At 47.0% G+C, this 23,837-nt stretch overlaps 1 protein-coding gene across 4 annotated transcripts in view; it reads left to right on the forward strand.

The window, feature by feature from the left end:
- The first annotated feature begins 271 nt into the window (after nucleotides 1-271).
- Nucleotides 272-23,837, forward strand: part of RCC2 (regulator of chromosome condensation 2) — a 48,374-nt gene continuing 24,808 nt past the window's right edge. Inside the window, exons 1-7 of one of the 4 annotated variants that reach the window (XM_074306094.1) lie at nucleotides 272-469; nucleotides 782-828; nucleotides 2,170-2,575; nucleotides 15,577-15,670; nucleotides 18,159-18,302; nucleotides 22,962-23,093; nucleotides 23,486-23,574. In XM_074306094.1, the coding sequence (XP_074162195.1) occupies nucleotides 2,222-2,575; nucleotides 15,577-15,670; nucleotides 18,159-18,302; nucleotides 22,962-23,093; nucleotides 23,486-23,574 (813 nt within the window). In that variant the 5' untranslated portion in view covers nucleotides 272-469; nucleotides 782-828; nucleotides 2,170-2,221. Of the gene's footprint in view, nucleotides 470-781; nucleotides 829-1,189; nucleotides 1,410-1,659; nucleotides 1,819-2,169; nucleotides 2,576-15,576; nucleotides 15,671-18,158; nucleotides 18,303-22,961; nucleotides 23,094-23,485; nucleotides 23,575-23,837 lie in introns of those variants that run through there. The other 3 variants (XM_074306095.1, XM_074306097.1, XM_074306096.1) reach the window with 3 other exon arrangements.

Raw genomic sequence — 23,837 nt, forward strand, 5'->3', positions numbered from 1 at the left:
GGAAGGAGGGCTTCGCCTCCGGGACCAAAGGGCGCTGACGGAACCTTGGGCCAGTTACTGGTCTCTCTGGGCCTGGTCCTTCCACCAAACGAAGGCCGGCTGACCTCGGGTCCCCTCTGCTCTGTCATCACCTCTGGGTGACCTCCGGAGTCCTCTCTCGGCTCTGCCCCTCCCCGCCCCCGACCCTCCCGCGTCCTCACACAACGCCCCCGCAATGACCCGAGCAGAGAGACCGGTCACTCTCTCCCGGGCCGAACAGGAGCCATTTTCCAGCACGAGTCCTGGGAGACCCGGAGCGCCAGACCAGCTGCTTCGGGCCGTCGCTGCCCCTTGGCGAGGCGCGAGAGGCTGGACGGGCCGGGGGCGCTTTGTCACTCTGGGGGTTTTGGACTCCCGTTCCCGGGGATCCCCCTCCCCCCAGCCGGATCCGCGTGGGACCCCCCGGAGACAGACAGCCCTCGGAGGGAAGGTTCGCAAAGTTTCTGGAAGAACTCAGACACGGTGGGCAGGGGGGGAGGGAGCATCCTCGGCCTAGTCCGTCCGGTGCCGAGCGGGGCTGGCCGTGGAGCGGGTGCTAGCGAGGGGGCGGGGGCGGCCCGCGCGGTCCGCGCGGTCCGCCGAGGGAGGGGAAGGGGAGGGGGAGGGGGGGAGGAGAAGAGGCCGACCTCCCGGCCCTCTGGTCCTCCAGACCTGGAGAGGGCGCGGTGAGGAGCTTCGCTCCCTCGGCTCTCCTCTAGCTCTCTCATTTTCTGCTGCTCGTCCATGTGTTTCTGTTTTGTAGTGAAGCATTTGTCCTGGAAGCTCGTATTTACATTTTAAGTGTATCTGGTGAGTGGGTTGAAATCCTTTTCTTTCCTGGGATGAGGAGGGGGGGTGCGGGAACGGGAGGGGTGCGGTTTAGAGACGAGCGGTCCGGGTATCTCTTTAATGGGAGAGGGCTTAGTTTTTTCATCACTTTTAGTCCAGGTGGGGGGCGGGGGGGCTGCAATTGAAGCGCGATCAGTTTTGGGAGCGAGGGGAAAGTTTGGTTGTTTCCTTCTCTTTAAAGAGAAAAGGTTAAAAAAAAAACCACCACCCAACCTGGGGAAAGGGAGGGGGGGGGGGCTAGGGGGAGGTTTGAATGAATAAAAAAAGGGAAGGAAGGCGGATCCACGTGGTTTAATCGGAGACAGACAGAGATCCCATTGTTCAAAATCAATAAAAAAAAAAAAAAAAAAAAAAAAAAGGCAGACAGAGCAAAAGAAAAGAGAAGCGCCGGAGGAAGGCGAGGGTAGCCCGGAGAGCTCTGCAGCCTGGGATCGGAGAACGAGCCGCCCCGAGGGGCATCCGCTGCGGGGACCGGGCCCTAGAGTTGGGGGCACCCAGCAAAGTTGCGTGTTTTTTTGGTTGGAAGAAAAAAAAAAAGCCAGGTGGTGTTTTTTTTTTTTTTTTTAATTTAAATGGAGAGGGGTAGCATTTTTTTTTTTTTTTTTTTTATGTCTCTGGGAGAGAGGGCTCTTCTTTTTCACCGGCACCCCTCCCTCGTAGGGTCCGCCTCGCCCAGAACCCCCGGGGCCTGACTTCCCTTGGGGATGGAGAAGGCCGGAGACTTGGCTTTGGATAGACCCTCCAGCCGTTTGAGGCGGGGGAGGGAGGGAGCTGGGGGAGAGGGGGAGGGGAGGGGAAGATAATTGCCATTAATTTCACTGTGGGCTTTTAAACCGGATAGGAGGGTGCTGGCAGGCGGCTCTCAGACAAAAGCAGCAGGTGGGGGAGAGGGGCGACACGACCCCCCTTTAAACGGGAGAACCCCCAGGGAGACTGCTGGACTCCTTACAAGTATTTCCAAACCCTTTGCCGCCAGGATTTCGGGGTTATTTTTGGGGAGGGGAGGTGCAATCTTGGATGCCCTCCCCGTTTTTTACTTTTTGGAGGACGCCTTTGGGGACGCGGGGGTGCACTTGTGTACTTTGGGGGGATCTTAAAGCGTTGCATGGCTTTTCCCAAACTTGCCCCTGTGGGGCCGGCTCGGGGACTTGGGTGGGTTCGGGTCGGGCTGGTTTCGCTTTCTCCCTTCCCTAAATTGACCCCCGCTTCTATTGTGTCGTGGATGTGCCCGCCTGACTGCGTGCGTGTGTGTGTGTGTGTGTGTGTGTGTGTGTGTGTGTGTGTGTGTGTGTGTGTTCCTAGCCGGGAGACCCAGCGCGGCCGGAGCGGGAGCAGGACGCCCATCGGGACCAGGATGCCCAGGAAGAAGCTCGGCGCTGGCCTCGGAGCCGGGGCGAAGACGGCCGCCGCCGCGGCCTGGGAGCAGCAGAGCTCGGGCAACGGGACGGCGGCGGCAGCGGCGGGGGCCCGGGGCGGCCCCCCGAGGAAGGCGCGGGGCGGCGCGGCCGCGGGCAGGAAGCGGGAGCGGCCCGACCGCGGGAGCTCCAGCGGCGGCGGCAGCAGCGGGGACGAGGACGGCCTGCCCGAGCTGGACGGCGGCAGCCTCGGCCCCGGGGCCAAGCGGGCGGCCAAGCCGGCGCCGCCGGGCAAGGCGGGGGCGGGACAGGCCGTCGTCATCACGGAGCCCGAGCACACCAAGGAGCGGATAGTGAGTGAGGGGCCCGGGGCGGAGGGGGGGGCGCCGCGCGCGGCCCGGGCTCCTTTTCCCTCCCCATCACCCCCCCCCCATGCTGGCGGCGGGGGCGGGGGGGGCCGAAGCCCGCGTGCTCTGGGGTCCGGGGGGGAGGGGGAACGGAACGGAGTGGAACGGGGAGCTTGGGGGGGGTCATAGCCCCGCCCCCGCCGGCCGCTGGGAGCTGCCTTCTCCCTTCCCCCTCCCTTTGGGGGAATTGAGAGTTTTTAAGTTCGGTTATGAAGGGGGGGAGGAGCAGGCGGCGCCTCCGGGCGGGAAGCTAGGGGGAGTTGTGGGGGGGAAGAAGCCTCCCCGACTCCCTCCCCTCCTGCGCGCGGCGGGTTAGTCATGGCGGGGTGGGGGAAGGGGAAAGGAAGGGAGGGAGAGGCGGGGCCGGCCGCCCGCCCGCGAAGGCTCTGCAGGGAGCGGCGATTTTGCCGGGGCTTTGAGGTTCCCGCCGCCTCGGCTCCGGCGCTCGACGAAGGGGAGGGGCCGGCGAAGCTCGGCACCGCGCATGCTCCCCCCGCCTTGCTCTCCGCCCCTTCTCCGTCGTCCTGGAAGCTGGGGGAAGCCCTGCTTTGGGGAGGGGAGGGACTGAGCCGACAGGACGCATGCCCCGTAGGACTCGCTGCCTTGAAAGTTGGGGGAGGCGGGGGCGCCGGGCCGTGAGGTGTTCCGAGCTTTGTTTCCTGTTTTGTCCTTGCCACGGGCGTGGGAGGTGGGGCGGGCGGACCGGGGGACCCCGCCCTTGGGGGACTGACTGCTCGGGGCCAGGTGCCGAACTTGTCTGGAGGGACTGTCCCTCTTCTCGGGAGGGATGAATGAGAAACACTTCATTATTGGCCCTAATAGGTGCTTAGTGCTGTAATTAAATAATAATGGCAGCTCTCTTTTATGTAGATGTTTTTGTGGTGTGTTTACCTTCCCCTCCCCCCCACCCACACACCCGGGGTGGCCCCGGCTTAATTATCCTTTTTTTGGGCCTTTGTCTTTGGCTCATTAATTCTGGATTGGCTTGTTGGCTTCCTTATCCCAAAAGAGGCTCTGGTGGGCGCCTCTGGAGGAGCGAGCTTCCCCCACGAGGTCCTGGGCCTGGCTAGTGAAAGAAAGCGCTTTCATACCCATTTTACGGAGGAGAAAACCGAGGCCCAGAGTGGGAGAGTTCATGATCGTTACTAAGTAGCAGAGCCGGGCCTGGAGTCCGTGTCTTTTACAGAACTTGTGCTCAGAGGAGGAGGGGGCCACAAGAACAATGATTCTTCCTTCTGGAGTCCCAACATTCTGAGGGGCTTAAACACAGCATGAACGATTTTCACAGAGGCATTAACGGTCACTTGTCGCAGTGCAGAGGGAGGCTGGGGTGCGGAGCAGCCCGGGAGGTCCTGCTCCGCCGGCGCCTGGCCGGCCGCCGGCTCTCCCAAGGGCCCTCGGGATCCTCTGTTCTAAGGCAGACTGGATCTTTAGGATGGTCCCCTCCTATCGGAAGGTGGTGTTGGCGTTGACACTTCAGGGAGAGCCAATCGATCCATCTCCCCATTGCTGGGTGCTTGGTTAAGGCATTAAGTCAACTGGTCTCTTTATTTTAGATTTTTTTTTTCTCCTAGAGGTTCTTAGGGACATAGGCTAATTCAGATAGTTGCCCTGGAGATACTTCAGTTGCTAATTTTCCAACTTCGTTTTCACCTGCACGGACAGCTCAGCCAGAGCAGAATGATTTGCACCACCCCCATTTAAAGGGGCCAAATGAATTCGAGCAGCTCTTTCCCGGCCCATTCCAGGGAGCATGTTAAAAACATGACACTGATCAGAGACGCAAACTGAACCCAAAGGCTACTCATACGGGACTTCATTTGACCAAGTGATCTTCCACCTTTACTAAGATCTTATTTGGTGAAGAGACTCTTAGTTTGCCTGTTGGATAAATTACTGGGTCTGAGGACACTTGAATTCAAATTTTGCCTCAGATGGTTACTCACTGAGGAAGTCACTTAACCCCCCTGACTTCTATTTCCTCCTGTGTAAAACAGGAGCACTTACTTCCAGACTTGATTGTTGGGATTAACTAGATAACTGTAATGTGATTAGCGCAGTGCAGGCCTAGAGTACTCACAACTCTGCCACGTGTAAATGTGCATTTGACTAATTTCAAAGTGTTATATATAACTATTGACAAAGTTTTCAACTTTTCTGGGGCAAAGGGAGGGGAATCAGCATTTAGAAAATATCTTTTCAAGTTAGGTGACCTTTAGGAAAGTTGAGGGTCTTTGCAGTTAAAAACGCAAATCAATAGGAGTCAGAAAACTTTTGCTCTAGGGATATAGATGTGAAAAAAAGCCAGGCTCTGCCCCTCAGAGCTTATAAATCTAATGGGGAAGACTATAGAAAGGGAAACTGAAGTAGAAAAAATGGTGGGAGAAGATAGCCTGTAGAGAAGGGGCATGATAAAAAAAGAAAGAAAGAAATTGATCAAGGTGGGAAAGGAGCCTCCTCCTTAAGTGGAGGTTTTGGGGCTCTTGACTCTGCCCTTTAGAGGCAGAGAGGGAGGTGTGAGGACCTGGGTTAATTGGATCTTGGAGAATGAGATTTCCCAATGATAGGACCATCCTGGGCATGGTCCTTTTTTTTTTTTTTGAGGGGGGGCGGTTGGTGAAGCAGTTGGGGTTAAGTGGCTTGCTCAGGGTCACACAGCTATTAAGTGTTAAGTGTCTGAGACAGTTATAGACTTATTAAGTTTATTTAAGTCTGTAAGTTATAGATTTAACTATCAGGTTCTCCTGATTCTAAGGCTGGTGCTCTATCCATTGCACCATCTAGCTACCCTCAACTTTAGTGTCTGGTATCTTATGACTTCTTTTCCCCTTGATGGTTCATTCAAAGTGGAAGGCTTACTAAGGAATCCATAATAAATTGTCAAGGGTTAGAATTGTGATTATATCCATTTATACCAGTGGGAGCTGTCATTTTTTAGTCCTTTGGCCATTGGCTATTTTCTAGAAAAAGTGCTAACTTGACAGCCCAGACTTGGGAAGGCAAGAAAATCCTAATTAATTAATTAAGTCATCTTTGCCCATTTGAGTGTGAGGTGAGACGAGACCTCGTGGCTGTATTTGCATGCTTCTGATTATTAGTGATTTGGAGCAGCAGTTCATGTGGTCATCCATGGCATGGATGTTTTCCTTTAAAAACTCAGGTCCTTTGACTGCTAGAACAAGCCCTTCCCATCAAGCCAGATTAAGTGAACACATCCTTCTGTCATTGGTGGAACAGTTCAGAAAGTGGTTTTTTTTGTTGTTTTTTTTTTAAAGAACTCAGAAGTCCAGAAAAGGGGAAGAGGGGCCATTCCCAGAAACGATTTCTGTTTAATCAAGCTGGGGGAGCAGGATTGGTGGGACTCTCTCTCCATTAACCCATAGTGTAGGGGTTCTCAAACTATGGCCTGTGGGCCAAATGGGGCTGCTGAGGACGTGTATGCGGCCCCGTTATGACAAATGGGCTGAGACAGTGTGAGGTTTAGTTTTTACTCTAGTCCGGCCCTCCAACAGTCTGAGGGACAGTGAACTGGCCCCTATTTAAAAAGTTTGAGGACCACTGCCATAGTGTCTCGTTTCCCCTGGCAGTCCTTTGGAAACATGTCTAGCTATGTACTCAAAGAACTATAAAAATGTGTGCTTGTATTGTTGTCATGTCCCTGGTGATGACAGATAATGGATGTGTGTGATTATAGGCAAAGAAATTTCCTTCATTTTATTAAGTGCTTGTTTTGTGTCAAGCATGGAGTTAGGTTCTGGGGATAGAGAAATGATTCTGACTTAAAATAGAAAATAAGAAGCAGTTGTTAAACACCTACTGTGTGCCAGATTCCTACTCCAGATTCAGAAATGACAGCCCTTTGGGGCTATATGAAAAAATTAACATGGAATCTTCATGAGATTAGCAGAAAACAATACAGATTAGTAAATATGAAATTGCTGCACAGCTTCCTGAGGGATGGAGCGAGCCCACAGCTGGAGCTTAGGATAGATAGTCTTGATAAGGGAAGGAAGCATGTCAATTCTTTCTTCCCAAGCTTAGCTCAAGGGTTGTGGGAGTCCTGGAAAGGGACTATGGGGTTTGGAGTCTACTATGACCTGGTTTCAAATCATTCTCCCACTTCCTATCTGTGTGATCTTGAGGCTCTTCTCCCTCAGGCTCAGTTTCCACAGTTATAAAATGTGTGTTGGGATTGGATTGGTCCTGAATCTGTGATGACTCGAATGCCATGTAGGGGACACGCAGGATGGCCAGTGTGATTACCCAACAGAGTTAAGTAGGTCTAATGAGGGAGGCCAGAGCCAGAATGTCAGTTTATCCTTGTTAATACTGTTAACAAGAGACAGTGTTAGAACTTATGCCTTCATTATCTTCACCTCTCTGAGCCTCTGTTCCCTCCTCTGTAAAATGGGAATAATAATAATCCTTGCCCTGTCTTCCGTGAAGGGAGCATATAGCCTGTGCCACTATTAAAAGGTTAGACATGGTCTTCAGCCTAACCCTTCAGTCCAGAGATGTCCTCCAGGGACTGCTGCTGCTGCTGCCTATTTCCTTGGCCTGAGGTCGGGACAAGCTTGGTGCTAGCATTGGTATATGGGAGGAAGCTCTCTCTGCTATGGTAGGAATTTGGTACACCCAGAATGCCTTGGGCTTGATTTATCCTCCACAGCCACACAGCCACTGTGGGTCAAGGAACCCAGACCTCGTCTTCAAGGCTAGCTCTGTCTGTTCATCCACATTGTCTCTTTGTTTCTCCCAGCCCTTCAGAAATACGTTCTCGGCAACTGAGTATCAATTTTGCTTTCATACAGACCTCACTTCCCATCTTATCGTCTCTGATTTCTCCTTGGTCCCCGGGGGCCTCTCCATTAGGGTACATCATATCTGCCCTGTGGTGGCTCCTCATGAACATGGGACATATAAGTTGGCCAGTAGAACTTGGACTCTAATGTTGCTCCAACCTCACAACTATGGCGATTGTTATTGGGTGTGGTGGGGTGGTTTTTGGTAGTCTAGATGATCTTTAAATTTTTCATAGTGTGGAAAATTATTTAATTGGTCAACACTGTGAGGAGGTAAGGAAGGGGTTGGGGAGAAGGGACCTCTGTGTTGATGAACTATTTATCAAAATTTTAAAAATTTGAACAAATATGTATACTGTAAGATGACTTAAATATAGTTTTGATAGAGTAGAAGAAACATCAAAAGTCTCTGGAGCAGTTCCTGAGCCTTCTTATATGGCTGCCTTCCCTAGACAGTATTATTAAAGATAATAATGATAGCTAGCATTTATATAGGTGCCTGGTACCACATGTGCTAAGTACCCTCTAAATATTGACTCATTTACTCTTCAGAACAACTCTGCTAAGTCCATGCTGTTATTATCTGAGACCACCTGAGAAACTTGGCCAGGATCACACAGGCTAGATTCACACTCAAATTTTCCTGGCTCCAAGACCAGCGCAGTATCCCCTAGCTGTGTTATAAAAGTGGAAGCATTTGGCTGGAAATGTATTTATGAAAATATATTTATATTTATGAAAATTACTGATACTTGTATTATTTTTAATTTTTTTTTTATGCTGATAAGCTTGTGAACTAGCTCTCTTTTCCCCCCATCCCCACAGAAGTACATTCCCTGAAATACTGATTAATTAAAAAGAAGGAATGGGTCAGTGAGCCCTTTGACTTTGGTCTTGATCCTACCTGAGTCTGGCTTCCTCCCCATAGAGACTATCTCCATTGCTGTGCCCAATATTGAAGTCCCCTCTGGGTACTCTGGCTTTATGCAAATTGTCCCATTTTTTTTCTCCTGAATTCTTCATGGTTTGTCCTTTTTAAATATGCAGCAACACTTCCTGACCGTAGTTTAGTTAGCTTTTTTCTAGTCCATGGAACCCGGTTTTCCCAGTCACAAAGAACGCTGCTATGAACACTGATCCATACGGGCTGAGTCCCAGATGGAGAGCTAAGAAGGACCTCGGCACCCATGGAATCCAACTCTTTCATCAAGGAAACTGAGACCTGGGGAGATGATGTGACTTGGTCGGTCAATCATATAGTAAGCTAAGAGGTAGATTTGAAACCCAGTCCTCTGATGACAACAGACAATACTCTTCCCTACTGGAGAACCACTGGACCACACTATTAAGTCCTAGTAAGAGAATCTCTAGGCCAGAGATTTTGGACAACTTTCTTTGTACCACAGGAGTGCCCTCCTTTCCTCTCTCCTTCCCTTTGTCATTTTTTTCCCTTTTTAATTTCTTGTTTTCCTTCTTTTCTTTTTTCTTTTCTCTTGTCATTTCTCTTGCTCTCTTTCCCCTCCCTTTCTTTCTCTTTCTTTTCTTTCTCCCTCTTCCCCTTTTCCTTCCTCCACTTCAGAACCTTGCAATATCATTATATAGTTTGGGGTGGTAATAAAATCATGTGAATAGTTGGCTCAAATAATATCAGGGTTTTTTTTTGGGGGGGGCAATTGTAGTTTGTCTGTAGTTTTACATGCTAAGTCTTAATACTTTGTCTTTTGAAAAAGGGGCCAGTAGCTTTTAGCCATTGCAAAAATGGTTTTGCTTTAGGTTCATAAATGTTGGTACAGAACCCTGAGGGCCTTGAAGCCCAATTATTAGAGCTGAGTGGGGGCCTTGGAGCTCCTCTGGTACAACCTCTCTCACTTAGTAGCAGAGCAAACCGAAGGCCAGCTAGCTAATGGCAGAGTAGGACTTCTGACCTCTTGGCCAGCCCTTTCTCCATTGTAGCAGGTTGCCTTGAAAGCATGAGATGTCAATTTTTATGGAGCTGATCAGTAGCAGCCATATATTCTTTTAGACAGAGAAAATCATTCTTGCCCTAAGTACCCAAGGCTCTTTGCCAGGGAAACAGACTACCTTATTGTGGTTAATTATGTCATTTTGCTTCCATCTGAATTAGCAGGGACCTTCCTAAGGTATTTCTCTAAGACCAAGTATCCTTGACTGTATAGCGGCTCTAAGGTAGATGTAGTCGGCCAGATCACAGAGGACATTTCAGTAATTTTTCCCGGATAGGGTTGCTGAAGGTTTAGTGGACCCTGAGACAAATTTGTCCAATCGGAAAGGAGCAAATAAATATCTTGGAGAACTGGGCTTGAAGCCTGTTTTAGTTGATAGCCCATTAGGGAATTTATTGTGGAAGGCATTTTCTGAACAGCCTAGGAGAGACTCAGTCTTCTAAATGAATGTATGTTAAAAGGTTGACTCTCAAACATGCTTCTTGAACTTGTATAATAATTCAAAAGTCACTTTATACCAGAAATCCCATTTTGTTGATTGAATAAGCTCGGTGTATTTTTTTTGCTATCGCTGTGCATCTCGGCCCAGATTATGTGACCAGGGTGTTGGCAGACAGCAAGATGAAATAAAATTCATAGAGTGTTTTTGTTTTTTTTTAAAGCTATCCTTCTTTGATCTTTGATTATGAGCAGCAATATTACAGAATTCAGCATCGTCCCAATCTATAGGCCCATCAGTGGAACCAGAATTAAATATATCTAAGGGTCGAACATCATATATTCCCTCTTCCCCCTTGCCCTGCTTTGACTACCCTGACATTCTCTTTCCCCGTTCATCTTGTGGGAGGCATATAGTCATCTGGGATAGCTGTTCCGTATGAGATGACTATTTCCAGGCTCTAATGAATAGCTGATGGTCATGGTGTGCAGTTAAAGTAGCCAGTTTCTTACTTGGAACAGGGTAAAAATGTGAAAAAAGGAAGTGAAAGATAAATTGGAAGAAGTAGGATAAAAAAGAAAGCTCTTTTGTAGCAAATAAGGGTTTAGGTAATGCACCTACTATGTGCCAGGTGCTAGGGATGGATGCAGAGGCTGAAATGATAGTCTTAAGCATGAAGAAATGAATGTTGAAAGCTGCCCTTACATTGAAGTGGAAAAAATATTATTAAGTGAGGGAGAAAAAATAATTGGTTTCCTTTCAAATTCTCTATTTTATTTGGCTATGTGGGAGCCAGCAGGTTGATAATTAGCTCCTTAGTTATTAGACCACCTAAATTAATATAAGGAATGATGTGAAATTTATTTCTCTCTGTGATTTACTTTTTTGTATTGATGCTAAGGCCATAGCTCAGGTAATGGTTTGATCTATCAAGAGATGTTCAGGCTACCAAACGTTCATTTTGGCTTCCTTATAGTAGGTTGAGAAATCAGGGAAATCCTTGCCATGAGTGTTGTAGCCCACCCGAGTCAGGATGGCCCACATTCAAATCCTGCCTCAGATACTGGCTGGGATCCTGAGTAAATCACTTCAGTTTCTGTTTGCTTCAGTCTCTTCATCTGTCATCCTCTGTCATCGAAATAGCACTGATCTGCCGAGCTCTTGAGCATCAGGTGAGATAGTACTTGTGGGCCCAGAACCCATTACCTAATAGCTCTGAGTAACTGTTGGCCATTATTCCAAAGGAGGGTTGAAGTTAAGGGAATGATTGGCTGTTCCGTGTTGGGAGCCCGGGCAAGATTTTTCCCATCATCCAGCCTTTCTCTCCCAAGTACCTGGTTCAATAAAGGTCCTGGCCCCAACTGGGTGCTTTGTGAACACTTGGTACAGGAAAGAATTTGTTTTCTGCTTGTCTTGTGGCTTAAGTGAGTGGTGAGGGTGACTTTTGGGAGGTGCATCTCAAACAGCAGGGTCTGGTAATTGATTCACTCCCCTCCTTCTTCCCCCCACTCCCCACCCCCCAGTCTCCCTCTGTCTAGAACCTCCAGTCAAAGGCAAAGGCCTTTTCAGAGACCCTAATTAGCTCAGTTCAAGTGCCTCCTGTGTTGTAGATTTTTTTTTTTTTTCTGATGAAACCTCAGAATGTTTTTTAATGTAGGAAATAAAATTGAGAATTCTAAAGGAAACCAATTATTTTGTCCCTCCCCCCCACTTAATAGTATTTTATTCTTTCCACTTAAATTAAGTAAAGATGGCTTTCAAGATTCATTTTTATTAGGTTTTAAATTTCAAAATTTTTTCCCATCCTTCCCCAAGATGATAAAGCAATCTGATGTTATATGTGTGCAATCATTTTAAACATATTTACACATTAATCATGTTGTGAAAGAAGAATCAGTAACCCCTCCCTTTCCCCCCACAAAACCATCAACAACAAACCTAAGTAAAAATAGTATGCTTCCATCTGCATTCAGATTCCATGGTTTTTTCTCTGGATGTGAATAGCATTTTTTATCCTGAATCTTGGAATTGTCTTCGATCATTACTTTGCTGAGAAGAGCCAAGTCTATCACCAGTGATCATCGCACAATCTTGCTGTTGTTCTCTTGGTTCTGCTTGCTTCCCCTAGCATCAGTTCTGTAAGTCTTTCAGGACTTTCCTGAGATCAGCTTGCTCATCATTTCTTGGGGTGCCATGGTATTCCATTCCCCAATTGATGGGCATTCCCTAAATTTCCAATTCTTAGTTAATCACAAAAAGAACTGTTGTTTTTATTTTTGAACTTTTGAAACCAATTATTTTGAATTAAAACATGTAATTTTTCTTTCATTTAAATACATGGAAGCCTTGAAATCTATAGGGGTTTGGGATACCAAGTAAAAGGAGACTTGGTTCTACTTGAGATCTTTTGGACCCTGCCCTGCCCTTATCTGTTAATCTCTAGATTTGAAGTTCCTAGAAGGCAGGGAATCTGTCCCTGTATCTTTAGTACATACGTGTTTAATAGAGAAATGCTTACTTGCTTAATTAATCTTTGTCTAAATCAGATTATCTGGAAAAGAAGCATTGATCCATCTGCCCCAGGGTTTGTTCCCTTCCTCTTTTGCTAGATAGAAAAGCTGATCTCTTCAGACGACAGGTTCAGCATCCTCTCTGTACTCTACTCTCTTTTAAGCCAAGGCCTACCATTTTATTGTTTAAAAAAAATTTTTTATGAAAGATTTTTATTTTCAAAACATATGCATGGATAATTTTTCAACACTGACCCTTGCAAAGCCTTGTGTTCCAAAATTTTCCTTCCTTTCCCCTAGATGGCAAGTAATCCAGTATGTTGAACATGTTAAAATACATATTAAATCCAATATATGTATACATATTTATACAATTATCTTGCACAAGAAAAAGTCATTGGAACTAGTCTGAGTCACCTCACTGTTGAAAAGTTTGTCAGAATTGATTGTCACACAGTCTTGTTTTGCTCTATACAATGTTCTCTTAGTTCGGCTCACTTCACTCAGCTTCAGTTCATGTAAGTCTTTACAGGCCTTCCTGCAGTCATCCTGCTGATTGTTTCTTGCAGAACAACCATATTCCATGACATTCATGGACCACAATTTATTCAGCCATTCTCCAATTGATGGGCATCCGCTCAGTCCAATTTCTTGCAAGGCCCACCATTTTAGCCAAAGAAGGGCAGACAACCAGGGGAAACTGGGCTCAGAGTCAAGTAATCTGAGTCTTGGATGCAGCCAGAGTTCTGGGATCTCTGATTAAGGTCTCTCTCTAAATTATTAAGTGCAGTGAGGTCCCCTTCTGGCGGCACTTGTGCTCCCACGTTCACCATCCTCTTGGCCCCTGCCATTTATAAGAGAGTGGACCTGTGCTGTAAATGGGCTTGTTCTCTCATGCCCTGTGACTCCGGACCACTGAGAGAACCTGTTCATGTCAGATTTGGGAAAGAAATTTACTTTACCAATTACTTTGAAAATGAGCTCTTACAGCTTCCTGGACAGAGAGGAGCGTTGTGTAGTGGAGATGGAACTTAGATTGAGTCTGGCCTCTGACACTACATGTCAGTAATCTTTTTTTTTTTTTTTTTTTTAATAGTTTTTATTTACCAGATATATGCATGGGTAATTTTACAACACTGACAATTACCAAGCCTTTTGTTCCAATTTTTCCTCTCCTTCCCCCTCCTCCCCCCGCCAGATGGCAGGTCAACCAATACATGTTAAATATGTTAGAGTATAAATTAAATACAATATATGCATACATGACCAAACATGTCAGTCATCTCTTACCAGAAGGGGTTGTGAATGTTTGAATGAATTTGGTTTTTCTCATGCAAAATCAGGGAAGTTGGTCCTTTTCCTTTTATGATCCATCCTCTGATGCTTCTAGCTGTATGGAAAGCACTTCATGAACCTATGGAAATGTCAGTTAATAATTAACTGGATTGTCAAACCTTTCTAGGTTGGAAGTTGCCATAGAGAGGCTAAAAGGGTTTTGTTTCCGAAAAGGGGAGGGAGGCATAGTGGGTAAAGAAAGGAGCCGTGGATACAAGACCCTTCTACTTCCAGTGTCCCTGGCAGCTCTCTGAAGGGGCCCTATCCATCTGATCACTGACAGGGAGAGTTTCCTCAGTGGAAGTTTCAGACATCAATGAAATCACAAGTCTGGGCCCAAAAAAACTTTTCTCCCTTTGAACTTTCAGAAAATATAAGTAAAAGGATGTCAGTTAATTTCTTGCAAATGTATTCCTATTGCCTTTAATGAATAGTAGTAACCCTTATAACTTAGTCCTCTCTTCTCCAGTGGTCATAGAATGTTTTTCTCCCCAGGGCCTTCCAAACCATAGGTGCCTGCCTGCATTATTAAAGATGGAACCAGTTTCCATTCTTTGCCATTTCACCCCTGGAACAGACAGGTTTTCTTTTTTACTTAAATCACCTTATCTGTCCCCTGTTTCCCTTCCCTTCTTCCAGGGAGCCATCGTGGGGAAGGGAGGATGAAATTTTAAAAACACAACAGTTAGGCTAAAGTCACTTAATTAGCCAAGTCTGCCATAGTGCCTGATGTTAGGGATCTCCCATAGAGATGTGATAGAAAGGAAGGGGATGCATGTCCGGATCTCTGCTTTGTTCCCAATGCTGTTGGTCTTAATTTCCCATCATGAACAGATTGTTCAGTAAGGGATTTTATGTCCTGGAGCTGGGAGGTGGGGGGACCCCTTAAAGGTCTGGTCTACCCTGCTTGTTTTACAGATGAGGAAACTGAGTTCTAGAGAAGCTGATATACTTTTCCATCTATAGATACTGAAATGGGAAACAAGGGGAATCCATGGCCACAAATCATTTGCATGATACCAGCAATAGACTGGGTCAGAATGTGCACTGAAATAAACTGGCTAGAAATTCTGGCTTCTCACTTACACATCTGCGCCCTGGGGAATAGCCTCATTTCACTCATCATTGATTCCTGTTGACTAATGGAAGTGCAGAATGAATGGCCTTTGAAGGAAGGCCTGTCCCGGACCTTCGGTGCCCTCTCTGCCGCTCTTCCTTGAGGATTTTGGAGTTGAGAAAAGCTTTAGGGGATTTAGAGGGCATTAGGGGGCGTCTCCCTTCGCTCCCCTCCACAGTTCCCTCCCATCCCCTTTTCCCTAGTCAGTGATCCTTGATCCCTACTAGGTAGTGAGAGGTAAGAGCAGTAGGAGAGGCTGCTCAGGTTTAATCACTGTGCAGAAGTAAAGCCTGGTTCCAGCACTGGAGATCTGTGTAGGGCTATGTGCATGCTGATAGGAACACGTGGGTAGGTTTGGCCCCGAGGACAAGTCAGTTTTAATACTCTCTCTACAGGGGTCTTGCAAATACCTGTGTTGAGTCATTTTGCAAGGTGGGAGGGAGGGGATGTAATTTGATGGGTCTCTTGGTTCTTGTAGTGTTTTGCAAAATATATTTAAATTAGAAAGATAAAAAATGAGCCCTGGGCATAGCAAGTGAGGTGCTGTGCGCAGGAATGGGATAACGCCTGTCCAAGCCCCTCGATCAAGTTGCAGGATTGCTGAGGGCCATTTCAGCAGGGCCCCGAGAAGCGGCCAGTTGGGTGCCAGTAACTAACGAGGCACCATTCCCTCGGCTTCCTGCTGTCTGCTGGCGAGTCCCGCAGAGCCTGGGAGGTCTGCCCGAAGAGATGGCATTAAATGCTGATGCTTTTCTCCTTTCTCCTCCCCCTCCTTTGTAGAAACTTGAAGGCTCTAAGTGCAGAGGACAGCTTTTGATTTTTGGGGCGACCAACTGGGACCTCATTGGTCGGAAGGAAGTGCCTAAACAGCAAGGTAGGAGAAACAAAGCTTGTGTAAAACCTCTCCCTTGGGTTCCCTTTCCTTTATGAACAGTAACAAGACGGGCCTCTACCTGTGGGGTGTTTGTTTTAATCAAAAGAACAAGGGGCCCTGTGAGGTTGTACCCCAGCAATTCCAACATAAAGCAGCTACCATAAAACACCTGCATTGTGGAGGGGGGCTTGTCTGGATGAGTCAACAGGAGGAGGAGAGCCTCCGACTGGCACCTTCCTCCCTGCTTCCCCGCCCCCAGTCACTTCCAGAAAATAGGTATCATTCCTCTTGAGGACACCAGCTGGATTACGCACAAACCCTTGAGAAAAAAAGCCCACTTGGCCCATTTCCATGTTTTATGATGACTTGCTTGCACTTGGAAAAATCCCAAAGTACTCTCCAACACTGCTTTCTCCCAGTGGGCAAATATTTGCACGCCAGCACTCCCAGGCAGGGTGAGATAGGGAGTGAAGAAGGGCTACCCTTGACCCAGGGGTCAGAAAGGTGTCAGGAGGGAGCCCTGGGGTCATTAGTGGAATGTATAGGCCTGGACTCTGCCCTGAGCACCCACCCATCCCTTTGGGGGAAGACTCCTTACCGCCAAGCTACTTGACTCTTTAATCCCGACCCAGAGCTGGGGGCCTTGGTGGCAAATGGCCTTTGTTGTGCCCGTTTACCAGGCCTTTGGCTCATGACTGATTCAAGAGGGCAAAACAGGACATTCTGTCCGGCCGTGCCTGAGGTTCCCTTTTTTCCCGCCTTGAGACGGGGCCTCTTGGCAAGAGCCTCCAACAGAATGGCCGCCTTTTCTTTGAGTGCAGCCGCCCTTGTCTGGATACACCCTGGGGCCTCCTGGTTTTGCCCCCATGCTGTGACATCTCTGTGTCTCATCTTGGGTTGAGATATGGGCACTGGTTACATTCTTCTGGATGATCTGGAATTAGGTTCCAAGGGAATCCCTGCTGCAATGGGAAATGAGACAAAGAAGAGGGGGACAACCTTCCCATCTAGGCTGCATGAGATTGTAAGTTGAGGACTGGAATTTGCTGACCTTTCTGGTCCTCTGTTGGTCATCTGTAACCTGAAGGCATTGGATCACACCCTTGATAACTAAATCTTGGCCCTCATTCCTGATAAGCTCCTCCTCCAGGGCTCTGAGGCCTCTGGATCCAGCCCTCTTGTATAAAGAAAACCATTTGTTTTCTGCTGCCTATTGTTGCCCCTATCTGTGAAGGGCTGACCTTGGGTATGCAGCACCTGGAATCTTGTCCAGGCTTTGTTAATGCACAAGATAACACCTGGATTCCTGATGTATCTCCATGATTAGGATCTGACCTATCGAACTGGGAGCCTCTGTAATTCCCCTCCAGCTAGTGTGCCTCTCATCCCTTTTTTTTTAAACTAGGCTTTCTCAGGGGCCAGCTGGGGAGAACTTCTCCTCTCCCCCCAGCTGATGGAATTCTGCTAGTTTGTATTCGTGCCATTGCTGGGGAGAGGGATGCTTTGGCAGGGCCGTGATAGGCCAGCCTGCCACCTATGAAGCAATTGGACTTGGCAGCTCCTGTGCCAGTTGAGCACCTTTGCCCCCACGGCTTTCTGGGTGCTCTTGGCTCAAACTTGGTCAAGACGTGTTGAAGGAAAGGAAAACTCACACTGATGTGAACATTCTTCCTATTACTCCCCCTTCAACCTTTGTCTGGAGATTGGTGACTCAAACTTTGGGCAAGGGGCCTCCGTTTATTCCTTGGTCCTCGGGAGGGGCTAGATGAGATAATCCCTAAGGTGACCTTTGGCCAAGGAGAATGGGAAGAGTCTCTGCTGGGGAAGGCTTCTTGCAGTTGGGACCATGTCCTCAATTTCCCCTCCCCACCAGCACCAGTAGTTTGCAAGTCCTTGCACTCTGTGTTACCTTGGTGACCCACATTGACTCAGAAGACTTTTTATCTAGGAGAATGTAATGGGCAGCTACTCATTCCTTTTTATTCTTTGCATCTACAGAACCTAGCTTAACACTTCACTTAGTAGGTGCTGCTTAAGTGGTGGTTAAATGAATGTAACTAATACAGTGCTGTGCACTTAGTAGGTGCTGCTCTAATGTTTGAATAAATGATACCTAGTACCTTGCTGTGCACTTAGTAGGTGCTGCTAAAGTGTTTGGGTTAGTGTTACCTAGTAAGGTCCCGTGCACTTAGTAGGTACTACTCAAGTGTTTGTTGAGTAACTTATCTGATAGAGTGCCATGAGTGTGGGAGGTGCTGGCTAAGTGGAGAATGAAAGTATTTTCCTAATAACCTTTTGATCTAGGTAGAATAACACTTCCCATTTTTCAGAAGAGTTGAAACTTGGGGCCAGAGCCAGGTGCTCTTGTCCCAAAGAACATTCATTTGCAGGGCACAGCTGTCCTTTGGTAATTTATTTCCTTCATTGGTAGGGTTTGGGAATCCTTGTACATGAAACAACCTAATCTGTCACCCGTTTGTTGTTCCAGCTGCTTACCGCAATCTGGGGCAGAACTTGTGGGGGCCACACAGATATGGCTGCCTCTCCGGGGTCCAGGTACGGACAGTGGTCTCGGGCCCCTGTGCTGCTCACAGTCTCCTCATCACCACAGAAGGAAAACTCTGGAGCTGGGGTAAGTGAGAAAGGAGCTCTGACTCCTTCTGTCCTTGGGTTACCTGGCTCACTTGCAGAGCAGGCCCCTCATAGGTGGGACCAGAGCCTTCCTTTGAAGTTGGCAGCCTTTTTTCCCCCAGTAGGTTTATTTGGGAGAGACTTCACTATGAGCCCTTTTGCTTCACCTTTCCTTTATAATCCAGAATAAATAAATCTTCTTTTTACTTTTTGGCCTGCTGGCGGATGATCAGATGTTTGCCTCCTTTTGTTATCTGGAGGGCAGGGCCCTCCCTCTGCCTCCTCTCTTAATGTGACTTCACTTCATTTCACCTTGGTTGCATCTGCAGCTTCCATTTGGGCGGCGCCATACAATTGGATTCCCGTCTGAGGGGGTTCTTCTCCGCCAGACTGTCACCTTCTTGCTTCGTTGCACAGCGTGACAGAAGAACTCTGTTCTTGGTGCTCCTCCCTCCCCCCCCATGTTGGCTTTTTGCTCTCCTTCCCCTTCCGCCACATCCCATTAGAATACAATCCACAAAGCATCCTTCTCCTGCCACCATCAGCCACCTCATTTCACTCCCAGGCAGTACCTTGCTCAGTGGTAACAGTCCCAGGTCCTGCACTCCAGTGTTCTGTGATTGTGGCAGAATGCTTGCTGGGCCCCTTGGAGCGGGCCTCCGGACGGCCTGTTCTGCAGGGAACCGTGTTCCTAAGAGTAGAGCTGGGACTGGTTCACCTGCTCTGCCCCCCAGGTGTTTGAGTTTGCCTTTGGCTCCTCGGTTTATTTTCTGAATTGATTCTTCTCCTTTTGCCTTTGTTTCTTGTCCCTGAGTAGGAAAGACAGCTATTGTTGTGGGAATGGGGGCTAGACTTGGAGATTCTACTGCAGGCACTGGTTATAATGCTGGGAAAATCTCTTGGCCTCTGCCAGCCTTGATTTTCTCATCTATTAAATGGAATCATTGTAGCTCCTATCTGTCAGAATTATTCTGGTTATCAAATGAGATGGTACCTGGAAAGTGTATGGCACACAGTACTTGACACATAGTGAGAGCTATACATGAAACTGCGATAATAGTGATGATTGTTGTTGTTGTTATTTGTTGTTTTTTCATGGATCCTTTGGAAGTATTGGTGCAGCTTACAAAACCTTTCTCAGAATAAGGTTTTAATTGCATAAAATAACATCTTCCATATTTTATGCAATTCTATGGATTGCAAAGGAAACCATTTCTTTCACATTAAAGATGTAATACCTGGTTCCATCCTACCCCCAGCCAAATTCACAAACTCTTTATTTTCAAAACCATAACAGGCGGCCCCTGGTCAAGAAGCCCTAAATCAGACAACCACAAAGGTCCATCCCAGTACCCAGATTTTGTAACTTCGCTGGTGTTGCTCTATTTTAATTCATTTCTTTATTATATATTAGTGAAGGTATTGATGGCCAAGATATGTCCCTGAAAGTTCCTGGGATTTCCCAGACCCTTTCCTTTCTGATTCTTAAGTCCGCCAGCATTGCTCACCACCCTTTGTTGTTAATCTTCTGGCCAGCTTTTCGTCCAGATGATGCTATTTTTGTTTCAGTCTATTTGAACCATTTTTTGCAGTTTCATGAGATGCTTCACCAAGGTCCAAATACAAGAAACATCTGTTGTGTTCCTTTGGCTGCTAATTTTGTAGTTCCGCTGAAGGAAAAAAAAAGCCAACAAGTTTATTTGGCCCAAATTTATACTTTATGGCCTCATGATGACATACTTAGACTGCTTACGGTCCCAGTGTCTCTTAGTTGTTTTGAAAAAAAAAAAAATCCCTTCAGCAGTCATCAGCCCCTTACTCGGTCCAGATCTGTGTAAAATCATTTTATATAAGATTGGACACCTTAGGCCTCATGCATTTTTAAAGTCACCATAAATAATCTGGTGATTTTGTTGTTATTATTGTTTCTTTGGTCATATGAGAGCTAGCAAGGATTTCACAGGCCATCCAATCCCAACACCCTTTCCAAATGAGGAAACTGAGACCCAGAGCAATGAAGGGGCTTACCCCAGGTAACGAATGGTGTCAGAGGTGGGATTTGGGGACAGCCAAATGGTGCAGTGGACAGAGCCTTGGAGTCAGGAGGAGCTAAATTCAAATCCATCCAGACACTTAATGCTTACTAGCTGTGTAACCCTGAGCAAGTCACTTAACTTCAGTTGCCTCACTGAAAAAAAAATGGGATTTGAATCCATTTCTGTCCAGTGATCTTTCAAATCTGTGGACTGAGGGCAAACTTGCTCTCAGTACAAGGAAGCTGACAAAGATCAAAGAGCCGTTAATCTAACAGCATTTGGACAGGAATTCACTTCCCCACATCCATCCTCCATTTGAATATTTCCTCATGATGGAGAACTCGTTACTTTATAAGGTGTTTGAGGTTTTTTGGCAGTTCTGGTTTTTAGGAAGTATAGAATGAATACTTTTGATGGAACCTAGGATTTGTCTCATAAGGCATTTATTGTTTCAGGCTCCCCACACTGGATTCCCTGTAGATAAACGTAACTGTTTGGCGACTCTCTTTGGTGGCCATTGACCACACTTTGGGCCCCATGGGATAATTCAGAATCCTGGGTTTTCTCCCAGGCAGACTGGATGCCATGCCAGGTGGACACATGGTTGGTTGTACTTGGGTTAAAGCTTTCCAAAAGAAAAATTTCAAGGCCTGGACCAGGCCTTAATTCTGGCGTATTAAATTCATTTCTTGAATGTTAGGATATCTGAATTGAAAACACCTTTAACTCAACCCTATTGCTGAGAACAGTTTCTTTTTGTCCATACGGTAATCATTCACACATCTAAAGACCATCATTCTATCTTGATGTTTTCTGCTTGGCTCTCTTGGAATGTTTTCCTTTCAGAGACTGGGAGTATCCCAGCTTTCAAGCTGTAAGGCACTGACTTATACCCTCTGCTGTGATAGATGAGGGAAAAGAGGGAGGTTATGGACCAATGAGTGGATTTTGACCAATTAAAGTGGATTTTGAGCTCAGATCCTATGACTTCAGAGTAAGGGCTTTTCCATTGCACCTACACTATCCTCTTCACAGTTTTAGCTAATTCCAATTTAAGGACAAGGTTAATATTCCCCAGGAATAAAAAAATCCCCATTTTGGTTTTTTCTTTGTATATACAGAATATGAGAGCTTGAAGGAACCTTAGAACTCAGGAGGTCAGAATTGGGAGGGCCCTTAGAACCCAGGATGTCAGAGCTGGGAGAACCCTTAGAACCCGGGAGGTCAGAGCTGGGAGGGCCCTTAGAACCCGGGAGGTCAGAGCTGGGAGGGCCCTTAGAACCCAGGATGTCAGAGCTGGGAGAACCCTTAGAACCCAGGAGGTCAGAGCTGGGAGGGCCCTTAGAACCCAGGAGGTCAGAGCTGGGAGGGCCCTTGGAACCCAGGAGGTCAGAACTGGGAGGGCCCTTAGAACCCAGGAGGTCAGAGCTGGGAGGGCCCTTAGAACATGGGAGGTCAGAGCTGGGAGGGCCCTTAGAACATGGGATGTCAGAGCTGGGAGGGCCCTTAGAACCCGGGATGTCAGAGCTGGGAGGGCCCTTAGAACCCAGGAGGTCAGGGCTGGGAGGGCCCTTAGAACAAAGAATGTCAGAGTTGGCAGGGGCCTTTGAGGTAATTTAATTCCATTTTCCTGGATCTTCATTAAAAGGAGACAGGCTCAGAGAAATGAAGATAGACATTTAGTAGGGGGGGGGGGGGATATAACCCCAGTTCCAAATCTACTATATAGGAATGCTCATGGCCCCTTAGGCCAGTGTTGTCAAACTCCTGTCATTAGGCCATATCAAACTACACATAAATTAAGAAGTGCAATGCTATTTATGTTATTGTATTTTTATTTTGTTATATTTCCCAATCACATTTAATGTAGTTTGGGCACTTGAGAGTGTTGCCGGACAGGTGTGTCTGACAGCTGCCAAAAGAACATTTTGTCTAGCTTTATCCCACACTTTATCTCTTGATTAGCTTTTAGGGAAGGGGATAGGTGCCTGTGGACGAAATTCTGATCTGTGGTGGCTGTTTACAGGTTACTCAGTAGTTAAAGATTTCTATGGCAGGGGATTTGAGCTCCGTTTATTAAGTGGATAAAAATAAGAAAAATGACAGACATGATCCCCGTGGGCCGTGGAACAGGCTGAAAGCACCAAGATCAAATGCTTTAGAGGCAGGTGTCAAAAAATACCATTCATGAAAACATAGTTATGACATGGCGGTGGGATGCATCCAGACAGTGAGTGTTCTGATTACACCTGCAGATGCTGGCTGGATGTTATTTTTACATTAGCTTTTTATATATTTTGTATGCATTTCTACATTGATGTTTCCCTGGCTGGCTGATGATTGATGAATGGTTGGAGTAGGGGGAAGCATTTAGTGCTTAATATGTACAAAGAGCTAAGGATACCAATTGCCACTCCTTTTGGGGAACTCCCCTCCCCATGTGGAAAGACTGCAGCTAGAGGAAGTTTAGTTGGACACAGGAAAGTCCCTGAGGGTGAGTGGCAAAGCAGGATGACAATAGATCTTCCTTTAGTGAATTTTCCTTTCCTGAGACCATAGGGACTCCTATGTTAAGCCTCACTTTGCATCTCTTCCCTGTCTTGATTTTCTCTTGGTCTTCTCAGGTCGAAATGAGAAGGGGCAACTTGGACATGGAGATACCAAGAGAGTGGAAGCCCCCAAACTCATTGAAGTCCTCAGCAAGGAAGTGATTGTGTCCGCCGCATGTGGGAGGAACCACACTCTGGCTTTGACAGGTATGCAGGATGATCCTTTTTGGACAGAGTGAGCCCTGAGGTGCTTCAGTGGCAGACTTGAGGGTATCATGACGTTTCCAGATGGCCAGCTGGGGAGCAGGCAACGTCTTGGAGACCTTTGGAAGAAAGGCCTCAGAAACAGGAAGTACCTCTAGCAGGGTGAAAATGAAGATTAACTGTTTCCATTTGCAAATGGGAACAAAGCATTTCTTTGTGCTCTCATTTTTTGATAAGAGATGGTGATTCTGGAAAGTATCAGTTTATTCCACCTTTGGAACACTCCATCTTCAGCAAATGAGCAGCATATTTAATATTTCTGTGTTTGAGATAACTTTGTTGTCATAACATTCAGAATGTTCACTCTCTTCCCTTTTTATTTTATTCCCTCCTAGAAACTGGCTCGGTGTTTGCATTTGGAGAGAACAAGATGGGGCAGCTTGGCCTTGGCAATCAGACCGACGCTATCCCCAGCCCTGCGCAGGTAATTAGCCACTTCTTTCTCATGGCTGATGGAGTTGGAGCTTTTTAAATGCCCCTCTTTTGGTTTTGCTTCTTAGAAATGGGAACCATGCTCTTCGATTGATGTGTTGGTTGACCTACTGGAAAAGGGCAAGCCGGATTTGGGTGGGATACAGATTTCACATCCCTGGGCTTCTCCCGTTATTTTGTGAACGTAGCTGAAGACTTCTTCCTTTGTAGAGATCCTACTTTTATTTTTCTCTTTATTTTCAACCTTCATCTAAT

This window comes from Sminthopsis crassicaudata, chromosome 3 (assembly GCF_048593235.1).
Source record: "Sminthopsis crassicaudata isolate SCR6 chromosome 3, ASM4859323v1, whole genome shotgun sequence".
NCBI lineage: Eukaryota > Metazoa > Chordata > Mammalia > Dasyuromorphia > Dasyuridae > Sminthopsis > Sminthopsis crassicaudata.